At 38.5% G+C, this 24,334-nt stretch overlaps 2 protein-coding genes across 4 annotated transcripts in view; one reads left to right on the top strand and one right to left on the bottom strand.

Moving 5' to 3' along the window:
* Positions 1-299: 299 nt before the first annotated feature.
* On the top strand, positions 300-10,009 carry napga (N-ethylmaleimide-sensitive factor attachment protein, gamma a). 3 transcript variants are annotated; one of them, XM_079409607.1, is made up of 11 exons: positions 308-485; positions 690-757; positions 829-913; positions 989-1,006; positions 1,108-1,138; positions 4,093-4,202; positions 5,184-5,250; positions 5,330-5,400; positions 6,110-6,188; positions 6,272-6,481; positions 8,713-10,001. In XM_079409607.1, the coding sequence occupies exons 1-11, from the start codon at positions 433-435 to the stop codon at positions 8,842-8,844; spliced, it is 924 nt and encodes a 307-aa protein (XP_079265733.1). In that variant the 5' UTR covers positions 308-432; the 3' UTR covers positions 8,845-10,001. The 3 variants fall into 3 exon arrangements, with proteins under 3 accessions (XP_079265734.1, XP_079265732.1, XP_079265733.1); XM_079409608.1 differs by lacking the exon at positions 989-1,006 and having other exon boundaries at positions 300-485; positions 1,095-1,138; positions 8,713-10,009; XM_079409606.1 differs by having other exon boundaries at positions 302-485; positions 829-1,006; positions 8,713-10,003.
* The window catches only part of piezo2a (piezo-type mechanosensitive ion channel component 2a), a 139,830-nt gene continuing 125,393 nt past the window's right edge, over positions 9,898-24,334 (bottom strand). The window contains exons 44-53 of the mRNA XM_079409605.1: positions 18,986-19,200; positions 17,932-18,090; positions 16,755-16,902; positions 15,375-15,563; positions 14,938-15,030; positions 14,663-14,832; positions 13,352-13,468; positions 13,179-13,258; positions 12,886-13,099; positions 9,898-10,847 (exon numbers count right to left, since the gene is read on the bottom strand). Coding sequence (XP_079265731.1) covers positions 10,595-10,847; positions 12,886-13,099; positions 13,179-13,258; positions 13,352-13,468; positions 14,663-14,832; positions 14,938-15,030; positions 15,375-15,563; positions 16,755-16,902; positions 17,932-18,090; positions 18,986-19,200 — 1,638 coding nt within the window. The 3' untranslated portion in view covers positions 9,898-10,594. The remainder of the gene's footprint in view (positions 10,848-12,885; positions 13,100-13,178; positions 13,259-13,351; positions 13,469-14,662; positions 14,833-14,937; positions 15,031-15,374; positions 15,564-16,754; positions 16,903-17,931; positions 18,091-18,985; positions 19,201-24,334) is intronic.

Raw genomic sequence — 24,334 nt, 5'->3', positions numbered from 1 at the left:
CAAACGTTTTCTTTTTCCTTAGGACATATTCAAAAAATAAAAATCTCCATGAAATGTTCAGTATGAGACTCTTTTTGTTATTAATATGCATTAGAGACTTCGCTTAAAATAGACACTTTGGTATGCATTTCGCACATTTCTGTTTATGAATATAATAATTACCTTGCGAAATGTAAATGTTAACGACATAATTTTACTTTTGTGTGAATAAGTACAAATAACACGTTTTAAAGATAGCATATAATTAAAATTTCTTTGCATAAATATAGAATAAAGGCGGATAGAGAGCAAGGTGACGTGCGCAGATGACCCGGAAGTGAACGTCATCATCAGGTGATAACAACACGGTTTGATCCGCAACAAACCGACTCTTTATTGTTTATATATATTTCTCTTAGTCGCTCATGATAAAAGGGATTATTATTTAACACAATGGCGCAAAAAATCAACGAAGCTCACGAGCACATCGCTAAAGCTGAGAAATAGTAAGTACTGCTTATATAAACTGACTGTTTAAACGATCCTCCAGCTCATCGAAAAATGATCATTAAAACCTATTTATGAAGATTATATACACGACAACACACTTTAATAATGGAGGAATGCGTAAATGTTCAGTTCTAATCCATGCTGGAATGAAATGTTTAGATAGTGACGGTATAATACGATGTGAATCTGATTGAATTCAGTTTAAAGACCAGCTTTATGAAGTGGAAGCCTGATTATGACAGTGCTGCATCAGAATATGCTAAAGCAGGTGAGTCCAGCTCTTTATGTCCTCTGATCTGAGCTCATGATGATGCTTTCTGATCATCTGCTCTTCTCCAGCTGTCGCCTTCAAGAACGCCAAGCAGCTGGAGCAGGCGAAAGAGGCTTATCTGCAGGAAGCAGAGGCCCACAGCCAACACAGATCGTATCCTCTGCATTATTCATCTGCATTCATTTCATCTGAACATGTCACTCTCTTTATCCTTGACTCACTGTCCAGTCTCTTTCATGCTGCCAAGTCAGTATATTCATTTGATTGCAGATATCTGGTTATTAATTGTGCAGATCATTGTTTTTGTATGAATTTGCTCTGTTATAATCGTAAGTGTTTGTATGCAGGGCCTTCGAGCAGGCAGGAATGATGCTGAAAGTGAGTGATGGTTGATTGTTTCTTAAGAGATTCTGGAGATCAAATTGCATTTCAATCATTCAAATTTGCTGTTGACTAAAATTTATCCCCCCACCCCCCTATATATACATATGTGTGTGTACATATATACACACACACACACACACACACACACACACACAGTGGGGGAAATAAGTATTCAACACTTGAACTAATTGTTTATTAAACCCATTTCCAGTGCAGCAATTCACATGAAATTTTGACCAGATGTTGGTATTAACTCAAGAAATCTACACAGATTAAAAAATATTGAATATTTGCAATAACAGCTTCAAGACCCTTCCTGTATGAACAAACTAATCGTTCACAGCGCAGGTGGGATTCTGGTCTATTCTTCTAAACAGACGGTCTTCAAATCTTGAATGTTCCACGGGGCTCTCTTGTGAATCTTGATCTTCAGTTCCTTCCATAAATTCTCTATTGGGTTTAAGTCTGGTGACTGACTGGGCCTCCTGACCGAGTCTCCTCAGCAGTATGTTTTGGATCATTGTCCTGCTGGAATGTCCATCCGTGTCTCATCCTCCTCATACTGGCGGATGGTAACAGATTCACCTCAAGAATTTCCCGGTACATGGCTCCGTTCATCTTCCCTTCAATAACATGGATTCTGCCAGTACCATGAGAAGATAAACAGCCCCATACCATGATGCTTCCACCTCCAAACTTCACTGTTGGTATGGTATGTTTAGGGTCATACACAGAGCCATTTCTCCTCCAAACATGGCGTATGGTATTATTGCCAAAAAGTTCAATCTTTGTCTCGTCTGACCAGACTACATTCTCCCAGTAATTCACAGGGTTGTCCAAATGTTTTGTAGCAAACATCAAATGAGCTTCAACATGCCTTTTCTTCAAAAATGGATCCTTCCGAGGTCAGCGTGCATGGATGCCGTGGCGGTGGAGTGCATTGCCTATAGTTTTCTGTGACACCTGTACCTGCTGCTTCCAAGTCTCTCTGTAGCTCTTTCCGAGTGGTCCTTGGCTCTTGGATTACTCTTCTGATTAACCTTCTGACTCCCTGATCAGAAATCTTTCGAGGAGCTCCTTTGCGTGGCAGGTTGATGGTGGAGTTTTCTCTTTATATTTGCGTATAATGGACCCAACGGTGCTTACAGGAATATTTAGGAGTTGTGAAATCCGTCTGTAACCACTACCATTTTATGAAGCACAACAATCTTGTTGCGAAGGTCTTGGGACAGCTCTTTGCCTCTACCCATCATGAGATGTTTGTATACTTGCAATATAGTGAGTTGCAGTAATCTAAGCGTGAAGTAATAAAAGCGTGGACAGCCATCTCTAAAGTTGTAACATTTAAAAAGTGTTTGATTTTAGACAGCAAGCGGAGTTGGTTAAAAACTGGAACCAATTACAGAAGAGAGATGTTTATCCAATTTTAATGACTTATCAAAATGGATGCCCAGATTTCGCACACAAGAAGATCTGAAGGCCGATTAGATGCCCAGATCTAGGGTGGTAGCCTGAGAATGATCAGTAGGACTGAAAACAATCACCTCTGTTTTACCTTTTATTTAATGTTAAAATGTTTTGACCTAGCCAGATTTAAAGTAAAAGACACCCCATGCCTTCTTAGAGTGGAACCCAGAGGATGCATGTACAGGAAAAAAAAAAAGGGTGCCAATATTGAGCCTTGAGGTAGGCCACAGGTGAGATGAGCAACAGGGGAAGAGAAGTTACCCAATTTGACACACAATTTCTGTCAGATAAAAATGACTGAAACCACTTAAGGACCGTACCTTTTAGGCCCACGTCTGACTCTTATCTGGAAATCAGAATAGAGTGGTCCACATTATCAAATGCTGCTGATAAATCTAAACGAACCAGGACCACAGAATCACCGGAGTCGGTAGCTAAAGGATGTCATTTAACATTTCTGTACTATGAGCAGATTTCAAACCAGATTGAAACATTTCTGAAATACAGTTACGATTTAGAAAGAACTGCAGTTGGTCACTTTTTTTTTTCTTTTTTTTTTTTTTTTTTTCTAAAACCTTTGAGACAAATGGCAAAACAGAAATGGGATGGAAGTTATTCAGAATAGAAGGATCTAGACAGTTTTTGTTTACATAATATATGTATGTGTACTGTGTATATTTATAATGTGTATATACAAACACATGCTTAATACATTTAAGAGAAATGTTATGCTTGTATATAAAATATTTTTTATATAAAATATAAATTTATCAATGTATATACATGTAAATATGGTCAAAATATATGCTGAATGTGTGTGTATTTATATTTATTTATATATATATATATATATATATATATATATATATATATATATGTATGTATGTAAACCCTTTTATTTTGGATGCGTTTAATCGTTTGACAGCGCATATATATATATATATATATATATATATTTAAAAAAAAAATAGTATGCTGTTCATAATTTTGCATAATTTAATATTATTTATATCGTCATTATATTAATACTTATAAATTATATAACTAAGCATTTTACATTATGATTTAATGAATTATTAGCTTTAATAACTTACGAACCCAATTTGGGAAACCCCAACATTGTTTTTGCACTTCGTTATTGATAACAAACAAATGAGTATATGTTCTTTCTCTTTGTATTTTTATATCAATATGGTGCAAGATTATTCTATTCAAATCAGTGTAATAAACAAGTTAGGTCAAAAGTAATCAAAGTAGTCTAAAATGTGTAATTTAATAGATTAGGTTACTATTTGCAATTTTCCTCATCATAAATCAGAAAATAAATACAATTTATAACTGATCTACCCAGCACTATGCACCAAACTTTACAATAGCAGAGCATTTTCTTCAAGTCGTTAAGGCATGTATATTTGTTTGAAATGACATGAGAGGGAGTAAAGATTGAGATGTGTGTGTGTGTGTTTGCTGTTCTATCACAGGACATGCAGAGGCTGCCTGAGGCTATTCAGTACATAGAGAAGGCCAGCGTGATGTACGTGGAGAACGGCACCCCAGACACCGCCGCCATGGCCCTCGACCGAGCCGGAAAGTGTGTGCTTCACAAACCTGCTTACAGTGTTGGGAAGGTTACTTTGGAAATGTAATGGGTTACAGATTACAAGTTACCCTATTTAAAGTAATTTACAAGTTACCCTATTTAAAAAGCAATAAGAAGTGCAATTATTTTATTACTTTTATTAATGCAACTGATTACTTTTTGAATCAATTTTCTAAATTTCTAATGTTTTTAACTGTTAAGTCATTTTTAAAACCTGTAAAGCAGGTATAGGGATTACTAGGGTTACTCGCATGTAATTATACATAATGAATTGTTATTATAATAGTAAGTACATGTAATATGTATAACAAGGACACCTTAAAATAAAGTGTTACCCAAGAAATAGTTTAATAGCTATGTAATATTTTTGAAATCAAATCTTTGCATAGTTATGACCGGAAACACTGGCATCTAACACTATTTTTTTAAGATCAACTTGTTTTTTTCTAAGCTAAAGCAGATACATGAATCCAAACAGGAAATAAAAGAGTTGAGTAAGCGTGTGTCCTAAACTCCTGAAATACTGGTGTCTCTTATTTTAGAGCAGTCAGTGTTGAAAGAAATCAGTTAAACCTGTATGTGAATCCAATTCAGATGTAACCCCTTTTGTAATTCTTAACATTTTCATAAGTAACTGTTATTTAAGTACACACTTTTTTATCAGTTACTGTAATTGATTACAATTACATTTATCTTGTAATTAAATGACATAATTCCGTTACATATAACCACAAAAAAATTTAAACAAACTTAAACATTTAAGACATCCAGTTTCAGCAGATTTGAGTTTTCTCAACTGGTTGTGTTAAGTTTATACAACAAAAAGTTGAGAAAATTAAAAAATGTGCTGAAGCTGGTTGCCTTTAACTATTTTTGTACGGAGTAGTTACTGCTGAACACTGTCTGCTTCAGCGTCAGAGCAGATGTGAGAGCTGTAGGAGGTTAACGAGCCCTTGATCTTGTTGGTTGCAGGTTGATTGAACCTCTGGATTTGGCGAAAGCAGTCAATCTGTACCAGCAGGCAGCAGGAGTGTTCGAGGTTTGTGACGGCTCCAGCAAACACCGCACACATTATGACCAGCTACAAGCTAACATTCCTGTCGTTTTCTGTTTATCAGAACGAGGAGCGCCTGCGGCAAGCTGTGGAGCTCGTGGGCAAAGCCTCCAGACTGCTTGTTAGACAACAGAAGTAATTGCTGCTTTATTCTTACTTGAATTTTCATTTTAATCAGTCATCTAGTTTGTATTAAAAACAATAATAGTAATAAAGATAAACAACTTGTCTCTTACATTTAGTCATTTAGCAGACGCTTTTATCCAAAGCAACTTCCAAATGAAGACAATGGAAGCAATCGAATGATACGCAAGTGCTATAAGTCTCAGCTTAACACACCACACATAGCAAGGGTTTTTATTTGTTATTATATAATAAATATACAGAAAACGGATAGAATAGAAAAAGAAGCAGCTAGTGTTAGAGGCCTTTTTTGCTTTTGTTAATTGTACATAGAATACAAAAAGAGTAGAAAAGCTAGTGTTAGTTTTTTTTTTTTTTTATTTAATATCAGTGAAAAGCATGTTCTGAGTGAATTAGACTAGATTCTTGTTCATGTGATTGTTGTTCATGTGATGCATTGATTTGACTTGGTTTTGTACTAAAATGTAATTTGTAGTTAAACTGTGTTCATTCTACACTTGGGCCTCTAACACTATTATATTTCTGTTTTATCTACTTGTTTTGTTTTATTTATTTAAAAAAGCTTTACCCTCTTACACTTGCACTCTTGCTGATTTTGATTGCTTCTGTTGTCCTCGTTTGTTAGTCTCTTTGGATAAAAGCATCTGCTAAATGAGTAAATGTAATTAGTTTAATACAAGATGAATGATGCTCATTACAGGTTTGACGAAGCTGCTGTGTCCCTTCAGAAGGAGAAGAACATGTATAAGGAAATCGAGAATTATCCGACGTGTTTCAAGGTGCGTCATTATTACTGAGCTGTAAAAGCCTTGCGGTCACAGGTGCATTACCACACATGACTGTGTCCTGTGTTTGTGCTCAGAAAACCATCGCACAAGTGCTGGTGCATCTGCACAGAGGAGACTATGTGGCGGCAGACCGGTGTGTGCGGGAGAGCTACAGTATCCCAGGATTCAGCGGGAGCGAAGACTGCTTGGCCATGGAGCAGCTTCTGCAGGGTTACGATGAGCAGGACGAGGAACAGGTGTCTCGCGTCTGCACTTCACCGCTGCTCAGATACATGGACAACGACGTGAGTCGCCCAGCATGTGCCATTTTCATCAGTTTCCATGACTAGAATACATTGAATATGAATAATGTGCTTCTTTTTTTTTTTTAAGTTGCAAAGGCACAAATTCTTCTTTAGAGGCAGAACCTGTTATTCATTAGATAAAATATTAAAATGACCTCTTAAGGTGCCAAAGTTAATGCATTAATAGAAAAATTGTATATTTATTTTATTAAAGGCAAATAACTTGTAACCTATATTTGGTCCCAAATCTAGTTAAACCTTTCTGAGAGGCTTCATTTAATGTAACTTAATTTGAGCTAAATCAGAGACGACAATATCTGCTGTGTGTTTTATAAGGCAAGTCACTACAGGCTCGACATTAACTCCTACATTTCATTGCATTTTCTCCAGCTCATTAATCACAACACAATAAGGCAATTGTTTTATATTACCCGTTTTCTGAAAAGTTGTATTTGCAAATGAGGCATTGTTTAATTATAAATGCACTAATTTGCATACATTTCCAGAATAGAAATCTGAAGATTGGATGAAGTCAGTTTGATGATAGTAGTTTAATTTTGTTGATATATTAAAAGGTTTTACAGAGGTGATTTTGGATTTCTATTTTTATTATTCAATGAATCAGAAAATACTGTAAACAGACAGAAAAAAAAAAAAAATTCACTACTTTTTTTTTTATTTTATTTTTTTTTATAAAATGTTCTATAAATCAGGATATATATGATATGATATATAGTATAATATATGAACAACCCCTCAGTGAAACCCATCAATATTGATAGGTAAAAAAAAAAAAGATATCTACAGATGCAAATAGATAAAAGTGCAATAATAAAACCAGGCGAATGACATGAACACATCCCTCTGTAAAAACCTTAAGAATATAGAACGATAACTGGTCAATTTTGGTATGTAAGTGTATATTTGATTCATTTTGAGAAAACGCTGTTAAAGAGATTTATTGAAACTGAAATCCACAGAAGCAAATAGATCAATTTTAATGAAATAAATGCTTCTGTATTTTGGATGATTTTGCACTAGTCTGAAAGAAAACATGTCATGGAAGCAAAAGCTCACAATCGAGCAGCGTTTGAAAAAAAATATAAATATATATATATTTTTGTGGCTGTAGTGTCTTGCCTTTAATGTGACTTTATTTATTTGTATTGAAAAAAAAAAATCACAAACTAAGGTTATTACATTTTTATTATTATTAGTGCTGTCAAATGATTAATCACATCCAAAATAAGTGTTTGTTTACATATTATGTGTGTGTGCTGTGTATGTTTATTATGCATATATAAATATATTTAATATATAAATGTAACACATTTTTCTTAACTATATACATGCATGTTTGTATTTATATATGATGTATTTGCATGTGTATATAGTTATATTAATGTAATTTATATGTAAACATTTTCACAACATATGTATATATAAAAGACACACACATACAGCATAATAAATATACACAATACACACAGTATTTCGGATGCGATTAATTGTAGCTTTATTTATTTGTATTGAAAAAAATTACATCAAGTAAACACATTAAAGGCAAGACACTACAGCCACAAATATCTTTTTTTTTTTTTTTTTTTTTCAAACGCTGCTCAATTGTGAGCTTTTGCTTCCGATTAATCGGCACTAATTATTATTAATTCTATCAGAGCACAGTTACCTTATAATTACTGTTTTTAGTCAGTTTTTTTATTTTTGTTTTTTTCAGGGTTAAAATCGACATTGTTCAATCTTTCTAATCTTTTCATTATCTCCTATTTGTTTCACTCACCCTTTCAAGAATTTGGCAGGTATGACCTCAAAGTCATTTGCATATTACAGTAGTGTAGAGAGAGTCTGTTGCACCTCGTCTCCAGTTTTCCACCCTTCAGTAGTTTATTTCCTTTCAGTCCCTCTATAATGTCAGTCATAATTCATCATTTCAGCCATTAGAAATAAACAGATTGTTGTGCTTTTGTATCATGAGACGTCAGTCTGTGAATGATCTCTTTCATATTAGCTAGTTAAGTTCACATGCTTCAGTCAGTCATCAGGGCAGACCGAGTGCATGCTGAATAATAAACAGGTCTGATGTGTAAACACAAACTGTTAATGTGCTCATGACTGAAATCAATGCCATACCGATTTCATAACGACTCGCTGACAGAAGCTGGTTTTCATTCAGCATTGTTGCTCACTGATGTGTCATCTCGCCTGTTCTCCAGTATGCAAAGCTTGCCATCAGCCTGATAGTGCCTGGAGGAGGGAAGAAGAAGAAAGCCACCGCTGCCAGCGGAGATTCTGGAGCCGCGCCGCCGGAGGAAGAGGAGGATGAGTATGCTGGAGGCCTCTGTTAAAGCTCTACCAAACATATTCCTCATCTGCTGCTTCAGACTCCTCCATGAAGGTGCAAGCATGAGCCCTAAACATTATATCCCTGTACTGGAGGGGTTTGCGTTTCAAGAAGCTGTCAGAACTGGTAAGGAGAGAGAAGTCATCTGGAGAAGAAAAGCTTCTTTACGGCACCCATGCTAGGCCTCACATGTAAGCAGCATGTTTATGAAACATAATCCTCTAAGTTTGCAGATTTATTTAGGTTTGCCTTCCAAACCTCGTGCTAAAATGTCAATTTGTTTTCTGAAGTGTTTTCAGGCAAACCCATATGGAAGCTTGTTTCTGCCGTGTGATTGATAAAGGTAATTGAGACTTTATCTCACAATTCAGCTCTTTCTTCTAAAGAAACGAAGACAAATGCAGAATTGCAAGATTTTAATGCAGAATTGAGAGAAACTTGCAGTTCTGAGAAGAAAAGTCTGAACCTTGAGGTATAAACTTGCAATTGCAAGAAAAAACGTCTGAATTGTGCAATAGTCTCAAATGCCTTTAAAAAAACAAAACCAAAGAACAGAGAATAGCAGAATGGCAAGATGTAAAATTTAGAATTCTGAAGGGAAAAAATGTCAGAAATGTGATTTAAACTCAGAATTCCATGAAAAATTAGTCAAATAAACAACTACTAAAAGAGATTCAAATTGCAAAGGGAAAAAAAAGTCCAAATTGTGAGATTAAAAAATAATAGCATGGTGGAAACGAGCTTCAAAAACCCAAACAGCGTTACGGTTCAGTGGGACCTTCTGTGGGTGAATCTTTATATTACAGTATTTCAAACATTGAGTAGTGCTGGAATACTACACAAGTCATTGTTTTAAATTATACTACATATATTCTATATGCTGGAAATTAAATAACAGTGCCTGCCTTACCAAAAGAGGGAATGTATTTACTGTACATTGTGTTTGTAGCTTCAATATTGTTTAAACTTATTCCACTCAGCTTAGTCTTGTCATATGGAGCATCATGAGAAAATGAAGCAGCATGCTGTTTATAAATGCATGAAATACCTTAAGATTATCTGAACACGAGAAACTCAATCTTAGTTTATTTTGTGTTTTAATGGAGAAGGATTTGCATGGTTTCACAACACTACTGAATAAAGAGAATCTGTGATCTTTGCATATTTTAGTTCTGAGTTTCTGTAGATTATGCATACAAAATGGTCATTGAAATGCATTTAACAAAAACTAAAAGTGCAACAGGTAGATGGACAAGACAATAGTTGGTTTCCAGAATGTGCTTTATGCTCATGATATTGATCCACAATCCCACCGACGTGTCAGTAAAGTGATATCCTGATGAGCGTATACTCTTCCTGAGAACCCTTCAGTCCTCCGTTCAAGCCTAAAGATCAAGCGAGGATAGATCATGATTTCAATGTTACGTAGTCTTACAAACCCAAGCACTTCTGGGTCCAGGTTTCTCTGAAGAAAAAAGTGGCCAGTGTTCAGTCACCGTCTCCTTTGTTCAAGTTTACAGCCAGCTACCAGGACAGCATATTGCACAATACGAGACTAACCAATCTCCAGACAGACAGGTGGCAGCTTCTGAATCAGGGCTCTTTGGTACAGCTGTTTCACCTGTAGGTCACATTGTACTGGCAGTCGACCCTCTCGCGACGAGTTTGTCTCTGTCTCACAGTCTTAACGTCGCCTTCCTGCGAGAAGCGCATCCTTCTTTGGGATCTCTGGGTTTCCGACAATCCCAGCAGGCTCATTTGGTCTTCTCCCTCGTCCATTTGATCATGGTCTCTGGCGAGCGGTAAAGGAAGATGAGTTTGGCGTACAGGTCCTCCTCCAGCTCCAGCTCGCCGGTTTCCCGCACGAGGAAGATGTCGGTGCAGAGTTTGAGGATGCGGTCGACGCATGGAAGCTCTTCGAACATGATGGAGTGCGAGATGCCGCTGAAGAACTCGCGGACGAATTTCCCAATCACCAGCACCACGGATGCGTAGAGCCCCATGATACTGCAAGAGACACAGTGAGGCGTTACTTGTGACTGCATCCGAGATTGCAAAACACAGCACAAAATCAACAAGCAGCAGGTAATTTTTTGGATGACATGGGAGTGAGTAAGGGAAGTTTTTTTGAGGAAAACATTCCAGGATCTCTGTCTGTATAGTGGACTTCAATGCTGGCCATCAATTTGAAAGTCCAAAATGCCGTTTTAATGCAGGAATAAGGGTCTTATCTAATGAAACGAGCGGTAATTTTCTAAACAAAATCCACTTTTTAGTGTAAAGCCTTTTGAAGCTCCATTGAAGTCCACTATATGGAGAAAAATCCTGGAATGTTTTCCTCAAAAAAACTGAATTTCTTTGCGACAGAAGAAAAAGACATGAATATGTTGGATGAATAAATTGTCATTTTGATTCTGGAAGTGAATTTATCCTTTAAGCGGCCAAGACAAAATGAGGACCCAAGCATGGCAGGAAGCACAACACCAACCAAAACAAGTAATTAGATACATTTTGAGATTATTTTAGTCAAAATGGTGAAAAATCATCAATGACTAGTGATCTGATTTAATGGTTTATCATTTTTGACCAATAGGTCCAGTTACTGAATTGATGTGGTCTCAGATGCAGCTTGGCATCATGCCATCAAATTCATTGATGCGGTAAATGAGAACCAATTCATCTATTGACTAAATCTATAGGTTTTTGCTGGCATGGTCTGAAGATGATCGGACTCGAATTTGGTGAAAATATGAGAAATGGTCTAGGAGTTCGAAAAAGTAGGTTTTCAAAAATGGTGGCCAAAGTTTGTCCGATTATGGCATAATTGGTATCGGAATGATCCAAGGAATCTATCAAGTCTTATGATAATCAACAATATCACTTTTTTTTGGAATCCTGCATAAATGGCCATTTAACCACAAAATAATTGTAAAAAGTTATTGATATGTTAGTGAGATAAACATGCATGAATGAGAAAATAATACAATGCTTCATGTTCAAAAGTCAAACCACAAAAAAAACCTCAATGCGCTGACTGATGCGTGTAATCACGCACTTGAGTAAAAATGTGTTTTGGCGAGTGTTCACATAAAAACCGTAGACTGTAAGTGAATGTAGACAGCTACGGAAAGTATTTTGGATCTGTGCGATAGGTCTTAAAGTGACAGCAGCCTAATAATCCTGATGCTGTCTGTCATTAAAGTGCCTCTATTATGGGTAATGAAAGGTTCAAGTGGGCGGCAATATGCTAATGTTTGATGTTGAGGTCAACATGGCTTGGGATTAGTTTTAAAAACGACTCGTTTCAATGATTCAGAGTCGACTCTTTCTTTTGAGAGACAATACATTTATACACGGTGCACTTTCAGATTTAAAACTTTGCAGGATGTTTTCTCTCATGTTTAATGTTAGTGTCCCTATTATGGATTTTTGAAAATCATTACAACATTGTAAAAATAGCCGTTTTCCTGGTAACGCTGTACACAAAGCAGCACTGCACTCACAATGAAATGAAAATGAGACCAATCACTGCAAAGGAGGGATTTGGAAAAATGAATCGTTGAGTGAATCGTTTGGGATTCGTTGAGCAAATAAGATAAAAATAAATGCATATTATAAGACAATGAAAGTGTTTTTTGACCTTGCATGCACCTGTTGTTGTGGACTCCCAAAACATGAACCTTTCATAACCCATAATAGGGGCACTTTAATCAAACAACAAAAGACAAAGCAAATCACTCACTGATCTTGACTGATTCACTTTAGCTTTACTAAGGATCAATCTATATTTAAAATATACAGTGAAGACTATTTTGTACCTGAATACTAATCCCACCTATTGTTTGTCATTTCTGTATATCATTTTTGTGTCTTATGAAAGTCTGACAAGTTTTCTCCATTTTTTTTTGTAATGCATGACAACTGCACATCTAACATTGCATAATATGGTCAATGTGGTACAACCACAAAATCTGTCATTTTACAAAAATACGTGATGATTTAACTGCATGCTCAGAGATGTTTGGGATGGTATCCCATGACTCACCCGTAACCTGCGAGGAAGCCCAGGCTGGGAGGACTGACTTTATCACTGAAGACATACAGCTGCAGTCCTGCCTCTCTCTTCTTCTCCAGCTTTAGCTCGGATCTCATGTGGATCTTCCCTGCCGATGGCTGGTCCACAATCCACCACTCCTGAATGTCTTCACTGCCGTTGTGAGACCTCTCCAAGTCCAGCAGAATGCTCTTATAACCCTCATCTGGCACAGAGGGATTGATGAGATGAGTTACAGGTGGCGTCAGTATTCATGGAGAAAAGTCATATTGATTCTGCATTACCTGTATAAAGCTGATCTACTGGTTTGGCGTTTGAGTCACTCGGTGCTCGAATGAAGCAGGGAAATACTTTCTCTATGACCCTGTAAATGAGAACATGGACCATAAATATAAGCATTAATATGGTCCATGTTCATGTATGTAATGCAAGATTTATATGTTGAATTTGTACTTACACAGGTTTATTTCTGGTTCCATTGAGTAACGCTATCAGCTCTTGTCTAGTGTTCATGTCCAGATATGTGATGTGTTTGTCCATTGCAAACTCAGCCTTTGCTCCCAGACTCAGATTCCTGCACGAGAGAGAAGTATTATGGGATGTATTTAGTGTTTAAAGATGAAACTGCGATGTACCTGAGAACTGCACTAGAAGAAATGACCATTACCATGATTTTTTGGACATGATTATGGTTTTCTAATATACACTACTAATCAAAAAGTTTTTTTATTAATATTTTTAATTCATACTTTTATTCATCATGGATGCATTAAATTGATCAAAAGTGCCAGTAAAGACATTTATAATGTTGCAAAAGTTGTCTCTCAAATAAATGCTGTTCTTTTGAACTTTCTGTGAATCCTGAAAAATAAAATGCATGACGGTTTCCACAAAAATATTGTGCAGCACAACTGTGTTCAACATTGATAATCAGAAATGTTTCTCGAGCAAATCAGTATATTATTATGATTTCTGAAGATCATGTGACACTGAAGACTGGAGTAATGATGCTGAAAATACAGCTGCACATCACAGAAATAAATTACTGTTTAACACATATTCACATAGAAACAGCTGTTTTACATTGTAAAATTATGTTGTAATATTACTATAAAAAATAAACTTGGTGTAAATATGTCTGCACTGTATGGGCATTCTAGACCAGGGATCCTCAAATCTGGCCCACTCCTGCAGAGTTTAGCCCTAATCAAACTCACCTGAGCTGCTAATCAGAGTCTTCAGGATCAATCACAGGTAGGTGAGATTGATCAGGGTTGGAGCTAAACTCTGCAGCAGATTGATTTGAGGAACCCTGTTCTAGACCAAGCGTGAGAATGAGATCAACTCTATTCTAAAATATATCTGAGAACTATTTTAAACCATTTTGTTTTTATGAATATTTTCATATATTTATTATAAAACATAAGGATACTGGATATTTTTTGGCAATAAAAATAAATGTTTATGGCACAAATGGCATTATAGTCCATATCTCATATTTCCTTAATGTTTTGGTGTTAAACATGGTGTCAAACATGGTGTCACGTGGATGGGAATATGCATATAATGATATGCAGATGAGGTTATGCATAGTAAAACTAGGCGTTGTAAGCCCCATATCTGGTGATTTCGGAGAGGAGACGGGCTGGAGATCCACGTACGCACAATCTTCCCCTGACTGGGATATATAAAGGGATTTTTGCATAGGTTGTAGCTTTTTGTACACTTTTAGGATGCAATCCCCCCAGGTGATGCACTGGATCTGTACCTCTGGATGCTCCAGGACATGGTCACAGGAAACTGGTCCTCTTTGCTCAAGACGTCCATCAGGTTCTTCCTGCTGGGTGGGCTGATGGTCCAGAGAGAGTTTGAGCTTCCTTCCAGCTCGGCCACAGTCACGTCCTCTGCCGTATATGCCTCCAAGAACTGCAGTGCATTCTGGGAAGAGATTGTACTACACTTAACACATTACACAAGCTCTAAAGAGCGGCGTGCTTCTAAAACAACACGCTTCTCCAAACCGTCACACTGAGAGTGACTCACAGGAATGTGTCTGTATGAATTCATGAAGCTTATGAAATCTCTGTCAGTGACGTCCTTCAGCTGATTCTGCTGTGCACTCATTGTGAAGATGGGCTAGAAAACACAGACAAAACACAGACATGTGACCCTGCAGCACAAAAGCAGTCATCAGTAACACAGGTATATTTGTATCAATAGCCAACAATACATTGTATGGGTCATAATTATAGATTTTTCTTTTATGCCAAAAATCATTAGGATATTAAGATCATGTTCCATGAAGATATTTTGTAAATTTCCTTTTTTATTTATTTATTTATTTTCTGTGATGGAAATGGGCTTCCATAATTTAAAGTAATGACTTTTTGCTGTTGTTTTCATTTTAGCTTTAATTTTTCCCCTGATCTGAGTGGACTTCTTGCAGACATGTCTCTATGAGCAGCAGTTTATCGCCGTACCTGAAAGCCGCCCAGCGTGATGGTGACAGACACATCTAGTGGTTTGTTGACGACTCCAGCCACAGATTTGACCAGAGACATGAAGAGCAGAGGAAACCAGACGATACAGATGAGCAGCATCACGATCATCCCTCCCATCCCATACTTCACCACCTTCTTCTTCTTCTGTCCTCGAGGCTGAGGATACCTCTGAAAACACACAAACACCCCGTAAATCCTGATTGCAAAACTCACGGAATGCATAGTTGATATAAAAAAAATGGATGACTAGTAATTTCTTACTGTTAAATTCTGAAAGAGTTAATTATAGGACCAAAAACCTCCATGTAATAACCTAGAGCACTGTCTAACACTTGATGGCTGCTCTGTCAGTTCTTCGTCATCAGTTAGGAACCTGGTGTGCTATTTGATAGCAATCTCTCCATCTCAAAAACAGATCTAAATTTTGACCCATGTCAAATGCAGAAATGCTAATTCATGTGTTTATGACCTCAAGGTTAGATTATTGTAATGCTTTATTGGGTGGTTGCTCTGCACGTTTAATAAACAAACTACAGTTGGTCCCAAAAGCAGCAGCTAGAGTCCTTACTAGAACCAGGAAGTATGACCACATTAGCCCGGTTCTGTCAACACTGCACTGGCTCCCTATCAACCATCGTATAGATTTTAAAATCTTGTTAATTACTTATAAAGCCCTGAATGGTTTGGCACCTCAGTATTTGAGCGAGCTCTTATCACATTACAGTCCTTCACATCCACTGCGATCTCAAAGCAATACCTAGAATATCAAAATCAACTGCGGGCGGGAGATCGTTTTTCTATTTAGCACCCAAACTCTGGAACAATCTACCTAACACTGTTCAGGAAGCAGACACACTCTGTCAGTTTAAATCTAGATTAAAGACCCATCTCTTTAACCTGGTTTACACATAACACACTAATACGCTTCTATTATTCAAATCCGTTAAAAGATTGTTAGGCTGCATTAATTAGGTCAACCGGAACCGGGAACACTTCCCATAGCACCCGATGTACTTGTTACATCGTTAGAAGAATGGCATCTACGATAATATTACTCTGTCTCTTCCTTATTCCGAGGACACCGTAACCACCCCATCCAGTCTGGACCAGACCACGGGAACCAGATGAGTCCTCTGCACAATCTGACTTTGCTGCAGCCTAGAATTAAACTGCTGGTCTCGTCTGGCCAGAGGAGAACGACACACTATTTCGACACACTATTTCCCTGTTAATACTGTAAACTGCTTTGAGACAATCTGCATTGTAAAAAGCACTATATAAATAACGGTGACTTGACTTGACTCTGAATGCAGGTTTGACAAGCCACTGATGGACAGATGCATTGGAAGCAAGTCTCACTTTCTCCGACTCCCTCCAGCACTTGAGCACAAAGATGTGAGCGTAGATGTCCTCCACACAGATCCAGCTGGACAGACTGAGCGTGGTGTCGGTCCAAACCCAGTCCATCACCGCCCGCAGCTCCGTCAGGAACGGCACCAACCGGAACCTGAGCATCGGTCAGAAAGATGAACTCATCAGAACTCCAGCGCTTCTGACACACCACAAACCAAGTATGGTATGGACTAAAATGTATTATACACATTAAGTCTATTACTGAAAGAAAATTAGACAAATCTAGGCATTCTTTGGCATAAAGTAATAAGAGGCTGTGCATTACAGTGATTTTATGATGGGTAAGTGCTAGACATGATATAAAGCAGAGTGCCTAAAACCCTGTTAACCGTGGTAAAATCACTGTAACACATGGCCTTAGTTGGCCTATGGCTTTTATGAACAAAAACATCAGCGATATTAAAAAGACTGAAAACAGGGCTGCACAATAAATCGTATTTTATTCATGATCATGATTTCTGAGAATTCTAATGTAAAAAATATATATAAACAAATAAATAAAATGACAATAATCTTGATTACCAGACATGATTTTATTTTACTTTTTGTGCAATATAATTGACAATAACTATTTAACCATTATCATTTAGAAATATTCAATAAATTTAATAAAAAAATTGCCTAAATATAGAATTTATACAGTAAAAACAGTAATATTACAACATAATTTTATAATATAAAACAGCTGTTTTCTATGTGAATATGAGTTAAACTGTAATTTATTTCTGTGATCTGCAGCTGTATTTCCAGCATCATTACTCCAGTCTTCAGTGTCACATGATCTTCAGAAATCATTATAATATACTGATTTACTCAAGAAACATTTCTGATTATTATCAATGTTGAACACAGTTGTGCTGCTCAATATTGTTTCAGGATTCACAGATGAATAGAAAGTTCAAAAGAACAGCATTTTTTTCGAATCTAAATTATAAATGTCTTTACTGTCACTTTTGCGCAATATAATGCGTCATTGATGAATAGAAGTATTATACACACTCGCTCCAAATGTTGTATATGTATATTCCACATGAAGAATGACTGTAATATGTTGTAAATCTCAGGATCAGAGTCTCTGAGGCTGAACACACTGTAACGTATGGAGTCCAGCTTTGTTTCTTACCCTTGGAAGAGGAAGAGATTGACGTAGTTATAGCTCTTGGTGAGGAAGTTGCCCAGCACGCGGGTGGGGTAACCGCAGCGGATCTGATAGGCAGACAGACCAAAGTAGATGCACTTCACAAAGTACCAGAGCTGGGCAACTGTGTTCTGACTGAAACGCCTAGGAAATCAAATCCAATCACACGTTAGATGACCTCCAGCTTCTTTAAAGGGATAGTTCACCCAAAAATTAAAATGCGGTCATTAATTACTCACCCTCATGTCGTTCCAAACCCGTAAGACCTTCGATCATCTTCTGAACACATATTAAGATATTCTTTGATGAATTCCGAGAGCTCTCTGGCCCTCCCATAGACAGCAAGGATCCTAACAAGATCAAGGCTCAGAAACGTAGCAAGGAGATCGTTAAAATAATCCATGTGACATCCTGTGGTTCAACCGTAATTTTAAGAAGCTACGAGAATTATTTTTGTGCGCAAAGAACACAAAAATAATGACTTTATTCAACAATTCATCTGCTGCGCGTCACCCTATAGCGTCATTTTGAAGAGTATCAAATACATAATGTATGTAAATGGATACGTTGTTTACGTTCAGATCAAAGTGTAAACAACGTAAACAGCATATCCACATATATACGCAGAATACATTGTTTACGTATGTGATACTCTCCAAAATGACGCTATAGGGTGACGTGGAGGACAAATTGTTGAATAAAGTCATTATTTTTGTGTTCTTTGCGCACAAAAAGAATTCTCGTAGCTTCGTAAAATTACTGTTGAACCACTGATGTCACATGGATTATGTTAACGATCTCCTTACTACGTTTCTGAGCCTTGATCGTGTTAGGATCCTTGCTGTCTATACAGGGCCAGAGAGCTCTCGGAATTCATCAAAAAATATCTTAATTTGTGTTCCGAAGATGATCGAAGGTCTTACAGGTTCAGAGTGATTAATCTCACCCTTATCAGGGTGAGTAATTAATGACAGAATTTTCATTTCTGGGTGAACTATCCCTTTAAACAGGATCAATAATGATATCATTAGTCATTTACCTCTCAGTGACTCCTGGGAGAATGAAGAACATCCAGAAGTGAATGCCGAAGACCAGGATGACCTGGAAGATGACCTTCCCCATCACGGTCTTCCTCAGGTAAAGCGCACGGTCCACCACCATGGTGCCAAACTGGATCAGCACCATCACCAGAAACGCCTCGGGAACCTGGTCCTCTGACAGAGAGGAAGTGATGTCAGCCGCAGCAGAGTGTTTCTGTGGAGAAACCAGTTTCACTTCAGTTTTACTGCACTTACATGGTTTAATAATTTTGCATTGTTCTTAAAGTTGGCATATAATGGAAATTCCATATAGATCTTATTGTGAATGATGCATCCATGCATAGGCTTTTTTTATATATAGTTTGAGCTCATGATCACTTTTCCAATCATTTAGTCTGGTGGATAGAACCAAGTTCCTGTCTATGTTTTTTTTTTTTTTTTCTCTAATAAATCCGTTACACTTCACAACATGGAACAAAAGAAATCTGTAGCTACTTCTGTTTCATGACTTTTTCGGATATCTTATATGAAAGGAATATTTCACAAAAAAATTATAATTTGATAAAAATGTGCTTATTCTCAGTTCATCTGAGATCAGGATGAGTGTGTTTGTTCATCAGGTTTGTAGAGATGTGTCTCTGCATCAGTGTCTCAGCAATGGATGCTCTGCAGTGAATGGGTGCCGTCAGAATGAGAGTCCAAACAGCTGATAAAAACATCACAATAATCCACACCACTCCAGTCCATCAGTTAACATCTGGAGAAGACAAAAGCTCAAACACATCCAGCATTAAGATGTTTTAACTAAAATACAAGTCCATAATAACGCTTCCTCCAGTGAAAAAGTGTTCTGGTCTGAATTAGGAGAGAAATCTGCACAGATCAAGCAGCGTTTACAAGACAAAACAGTCCAGAAAAGCTCTAAACACATGTGGCTGGATTTTGATGTGAGAAACAACAGGAAATTCACTTTTTCACTGGTTATTATGGATTATGGACTCGGACTCAGAAGAGAGCTTTCAGCCAACGATCCGGCGTCATTATGGACTGGTCTAAGGAACATCACCAAGTACAAGACACCACCCCCACAGTATGTGGAGAATCAACACTGGCTGATGATCTGAATGTGTTTTACTAACGATTTGAAAAGGCCAGACTGACACCCAGCACCCGCTCTGATCTGCACTCCACACATTCACCTTCCCCCCCTGCAACCCCCTCCCTCCCTCACCATTTTACCTGCGTTTAAAGTCTGTGTAGAGGATGTGAACCAGTTCTTCAGAAAACAGAAAACAGAAACCTAGGAAAGCATCAGGACCAGACGGTATTTCACCTGCCTGTCTAAAAGTCTGTGCTGACCAACTGGCCCCCATCTTTACACAGATCTTCAACAGATCTCTGGAGCTGTGCGAAGTTCCCTGCTGCTTCAAACGCTCCACCATCATTCCCGTCCCCAAAAAGCCCAAAATCACTGAACTTAATGACTACAGACCTGTCGCACTCATGTCTGTGGTCATGAAGTCATTTGAGCGACTGGTCCTTGCCTACCTGAAGGACATCACTGGACCCTTGCTGGATCCTCTTCAGTTTGCCTACAGAGCAAACAGGTCTGTGGATGGCGCTGTCAATATGGGACTGCATTACATTCTGCAACACCTTGACAAACCTGGGACTTACGCAAGGATCTTATTTGTGGACTTCAGCTCGGCCTTCAATACCATTATTCTGCCCTCGCATGTACGACGTCTGATTTGTACGGCTAGACAGATAGTTAACAGCAATGAAGAGAAACTTCGTAAATCTTGTTGAGGATTGATGTCTTATCTTTTGTTGCCTTTTTTCTTCCTCAGTTTTATTTCTCAAGTTTTTTCCTCATTTAAGTCTGTAAGACTGAAAGAGTAAACAGAAAATAAACATTACAAAAGTGTAACGTCTGTTGTCTTTTTTACACAATAAACTACAGACGTTCTTATTGCATAGAAATTAAACAAACATCCTCAGTAACACCAAACTATCTGCTAGACTGTTACCTGTATAATCTATATGAATCAACAGATGTAAATAAATCAACTAATTAATCTGAGGCGAAGCACCGCGGCTCGTTGTTGAGCAGATAAATCAGTGAGTCGGAAAACAAAAGACTTCAATCTAGAGCCTACGCGATGAAACTAATAAGAGTCACGAATGTAATAACACACATTACTTAAATGTAAACATATGCATCATACAGAAACCACAATTCTGACGAAAAATTACTTACAGACAAAGATTTGACCAAACTCTGTAATGACGCAGACTCGTAGGTGATTTCAGCGCTGTAGCTCGGCTCGAAACTAGGTCCGTCACCAAAACGGGTCCGACTAGGAAACGAACTAAACGCCGATGGGCGGAACACTCCTCGCCTGGTATATTATTATACCACTAGCAACATCTTAATTACTCCAAGATTAATCAACCAAACAAATATACAATCAATCACTAATTACATTTATAAACAGTATTAGTACGTATCAGAATGTCCATCACTTTATGAGTCCTTAGACATAAGAAAAACAAGCTCTGAGATGGGTCTGATGAAGGTTTTTGTTGTTCCTTGCCTTACAACTTTAACTTCGACCTTGCGGACTTTGTTGTCTTTGCTAGGCAATGTCTTTACCACAAGTCCAATTGGCCAGTCGTTCCGTTTAGCCTGATTGTCTTTCATCAGAACTACATCATCTACTTGTATGTTTGGCTTGTCATCAGTCCACTTATGACGTTTCTGGAGAGTCACCAGATACTCCTGTCTCCAACGTTTCCAGAAGCTCTCTGCCAGACACTGCACTTGTTTCCACTGATTTTTGTGAAGAACCTTATGATCAAAGTCACCTGGAGGCGCTGTCACTGGAGTTATCTTTTGAGTGAGAATCATTGCAGGTGTCAATATTGAAGGATTGTCAGAGTCAGTTGACACTGGAATCAATGGCCTGGCATTAAGAATGGCCATGACTTCTGCCATCAGTGTCGTCAACACTTCATGTGTGAGGTGTTTCGTGTCAGACCGCAGCAACATCCCTTCCAGAATGCGACGTGCTACTCCTATCAGTCTTTCCCAACAACCTCCCATATGGGATGAATGGGGGGAGTTGAAAGTCCACGAGCATCCCTGCTTGTCAAGGAAACTTGTCAGTTCTGGATCACTGATGTTGAATTTTAACTCTTTGCACGCTCCAATAAAGTTTGTGCCTCTGTCGGAGCGAAGCTGTTTAGATGACCCACGGATAGCAAAGAATCGGCGTAAGGCATTTATAAAACTTGAAGTGGACATGGATTCTAACACTTCGATGTGTGTCGCCCTCGTGCTCATGCATGTGAATAACACTGCCCATCTCTTACTTTCAGCACTACCTCCACGAGTGCGCCGAGTGACAATGCTCCATGGTCCGAAGACGTCCAGACCGACATGGGTAAAAGGGGGTTCTGAGGTGAGTCTGTCAGCTGGTAGTGGTGCCATTTTCTGCTCCATTAACCTCCCTCTCAGTTTTTTGCAGGTCACACAGTTATAGATGACACTTGACACCAGCCGTTTACCTCCCACTATCCACACTCCTGCTGACCGGACGGCACCTTCCGTAAAATGACGACCTTGATGGAAAACGTCCTCATGGTAATGTCTCACTATTAGAGATGCAATGTGATGAGTTTTGGGCAGTATGACAGGATGTCTCTCGTCTCTGGGTAAGTCAGCATTGGTAAGGCGTCCTCCAATCCGAAGGAGTCCATCCTCGTCGATGAAGGGATTTAACTTTCTCAGTGGACTCTTTTTTGAGAGCTGAATCCCATCTCCCAAACATTTGAACTCTTCTTCATAGAATTCTTGCTGGACACAACGAATGACGACTGTTTTAGCTTGCCAACGTGCATCAACTGCGTCCACCTTTTGGGTCTTGGAGTATGTTCTTGTTACTTGAATAAGTTTTGTGATGGCTTGCAGTAATCTCTTCCAGCTAGAAAATCGTTCAAAGCGTGCTGAGCTGAACTGACCTTCTGCAGCTTTGGTGTAGTTGACAGCAACTTGGGCTCGAACTTCAACATCAAGTTCTGGGTCAACAAGATCAAAGCTGTCGCTTTGTGGAGGCTCACTGCTGCTTTTCAAGAATTCAGGGCCTGAGAACCAGTTAGAGGCTCTGAGGATGTCTACAGACGTGGGTCTGGTGGCGTGATCTGCCGGATTCTGTTCAGTGGCAACATACTGCCATTGTTGTGAATGACTTGATTTCCTGATGCGATTGACTCGGTTGGCAACATACACATGAAATCTTCTGGAGGTGTTATGGATGTACCCGAGAACAATCCTGCTATCAGTGAAAAATCTCACGGCATGCATCTCAATGTCCATCTCACAGCAAATTGTGTCCGCCATTTCGGCTGCCAGGACAGCGGCACACAACTCTAAACGTGGAACTGTATGGGCTGGATGCGGCGCCAACTTCGCTTTGCCCATAACGAATCCTACGTGGCACTGGTTTTCATCATTGGTGACACGCAGGTAGGCTACTGCAGCGATAGCCTGAGTGGAAGCATCAGAGAATAAACAGAGTTCTCGACTTTGAGATGAGACAAGAGGGATAGGCACATACCTTCTCTTGAAGTGTAGCTTCTCTAGTTCCAGAAGAGACTCTTTCCACAACTTCCAGGACACTTGCTTGTCTGATGGGAGAGGATCATCCCAATCATATTCTTTGGACGACAGTTCTCTGATGAGAACTTTTCCTTGGATTGTGATGGGAGCCACGAAGCCTAGTGGATCATAGAGACTCTGAACTGTTGACAAGATGCCTCTTTTTGTGAACGGTTTCTCTTCTTGGGATACTTGGAAACCGAAACTGTCACTCTCCAGATTCCATATCAGTCCAAGGCTCCGCTGAAGTGGGAGTGGATCTGCACTAAAGTCGAGGTCTTTTAAGTCTTTTGCAAGGTCCTCTGGGGCAAATGCTGTCATGACTTTGCTGCTATTGGAAGCGATTTTGTGGAGTTTTAAGTTCGACGCTGCTAACATTTTTTGAGTCCTCTGTAAAAGATCAATAGCGTCCTCTTCTGTCGGAACCGACGTCAAACCGTCATCCACGTAGAAGTTCCTCATGACGAACTCCTTGCTGTCTGTGCCGTACTCATCCTGATGCTCTTGTGCAGCTCTCCTTAGACCATAAATGGCAACTGATGGTGAGGGGCTGTTGCCAAATATGTGCACCTTCATTCTGTATTCAGTGATGTTATTGTTCAAGTCGTTATCCCGGTACCAAAGGAAGCGCAAATAATCACGATGATCCTCTCGAACAACAAATGCGTAGAACATCTGCTGAATATCA

This window comes from Barbus barbus (genome assembly GCF_936440315.1).
Source record: "Barbus barbus genome assembly, chromosome: 46".
NCBI lineage: Eukaryota > Metazoa > Chordata > Actinopteri > Cypriniformes > Cyprinidae > Barbus > Barbus barbus.
The sequence above is the reverse complement of the archived record's forward strand: the minus strand, read 5'-3'. Positions and strand labels throughout refer to the sequence as shown.

Bases quoted from the DNA above. Each gene is read 5' to 3' on its own strand.
- napga (XM_079409606.1), top strand. From the start codon at position 433: ATGGCGCAAAAAATCAACGAAGCTCACGAGCACATCGCTAAAGCTGAG. The intron at 1,139-4,092 runs GTGAGTGATGGT...GTTCTATCACAG, and splicing joins AGGCAGGAATGATGCTGAAA to GACATGCAGAGGCTGCCTGA. The intron at 4,203-5,183 runs GTGTGTGCTTCA...TGTTGGTTGCAG, and splicing joins GCCCTCGACCGAGCCGGAAA to GTTGATTGAACCTCTGGATT.